At 52.5% G+C, this 604-nt stretch overlaps 1 protein-coding gene across 1 annotated transcript; it reads left to right on the plus strand.

Annotated features, from left to right (window-relative positions):
- Positions 1-24: 24 nt before the first annotated feature.
- On the plus strand, positions 25-597 carry LOC108526048 (protocadherin beta-8-like; the record flags this gene model as incomplete). The annotated part of the gene is given in 2 exon segments (XM_017866747.1): positions 25-377; positions 380-597. Coding segments are annotated over 2 exon segments (546 nt in total), but the record flags the coding sequence as incomplete, so codon positions are not given.
- Positions 598-604: the final 7 nt, after the last annotated feature.

Raw genomic sequence — 604 nt, forward strand, 5'->3', positions numbered from 1 at the left:
GAGAGATGCTGGAGGCTTCTCTGGAAAATGCACCATTCTGATTCAAGTGATGGATGTGAATGACCATGCCCCAGAAGTTACCATGTCCGCATTTATCAGCCCAATACCTGAGAACGCGCCTGAAACTGTGGTTGCACTTTTCAGTGTTTCAGATCTTGATTCAGGAGAAAATGGGGAAATAAATTGCTCCATTCAGGAGGATCTACCCTTCCTCCTGAAATCTTCTGTGGGGAACTTTTGTACTCTACTAACAGAGAAACCACTAGACAGAGAAAGCAGAGCTGAGTACAACGTCACTATCACAGTCACTGACTTAGGGACACCCAGGCTGACAACACACCTCAATATGACCGTGCTGGTCTCAGACCTCAATGACAACGCCCCGCCTTCACCCAAACCTCCTACACCATGTTCGTCCGCGAAAACAACAGCCCCGCCCTGCACATCGGCAGCGTCAGCGCCACAGACAGAGACTCAGGCACCAATGCCCAGGTCACCTACTCGCTGCTGCCGCCCCAGGACCCGCACCTGCCCCTCGCCTCCCTAGTCTCCATCAAGGCGGACAACGGCCACCTGTTTGCCCTCATCTCACTGGACTATGAGA

This window comes from Rhinopithecus bieti, unplaced genomic scaffold, assembly GCF_001698545.2.
Source record: "Rhinopithecus bieti isolate Rb0 unplaced genomic scaffold, ASM169854v2 scaffold_72105, whole genome shotgun sequence".
Lineage (NCBI taxonomy): Eukaryota > Metazoa > Chordata > Mammalia > Primates > Cercopithecidae > Rhinopithecus > Rhinopithecus bieti.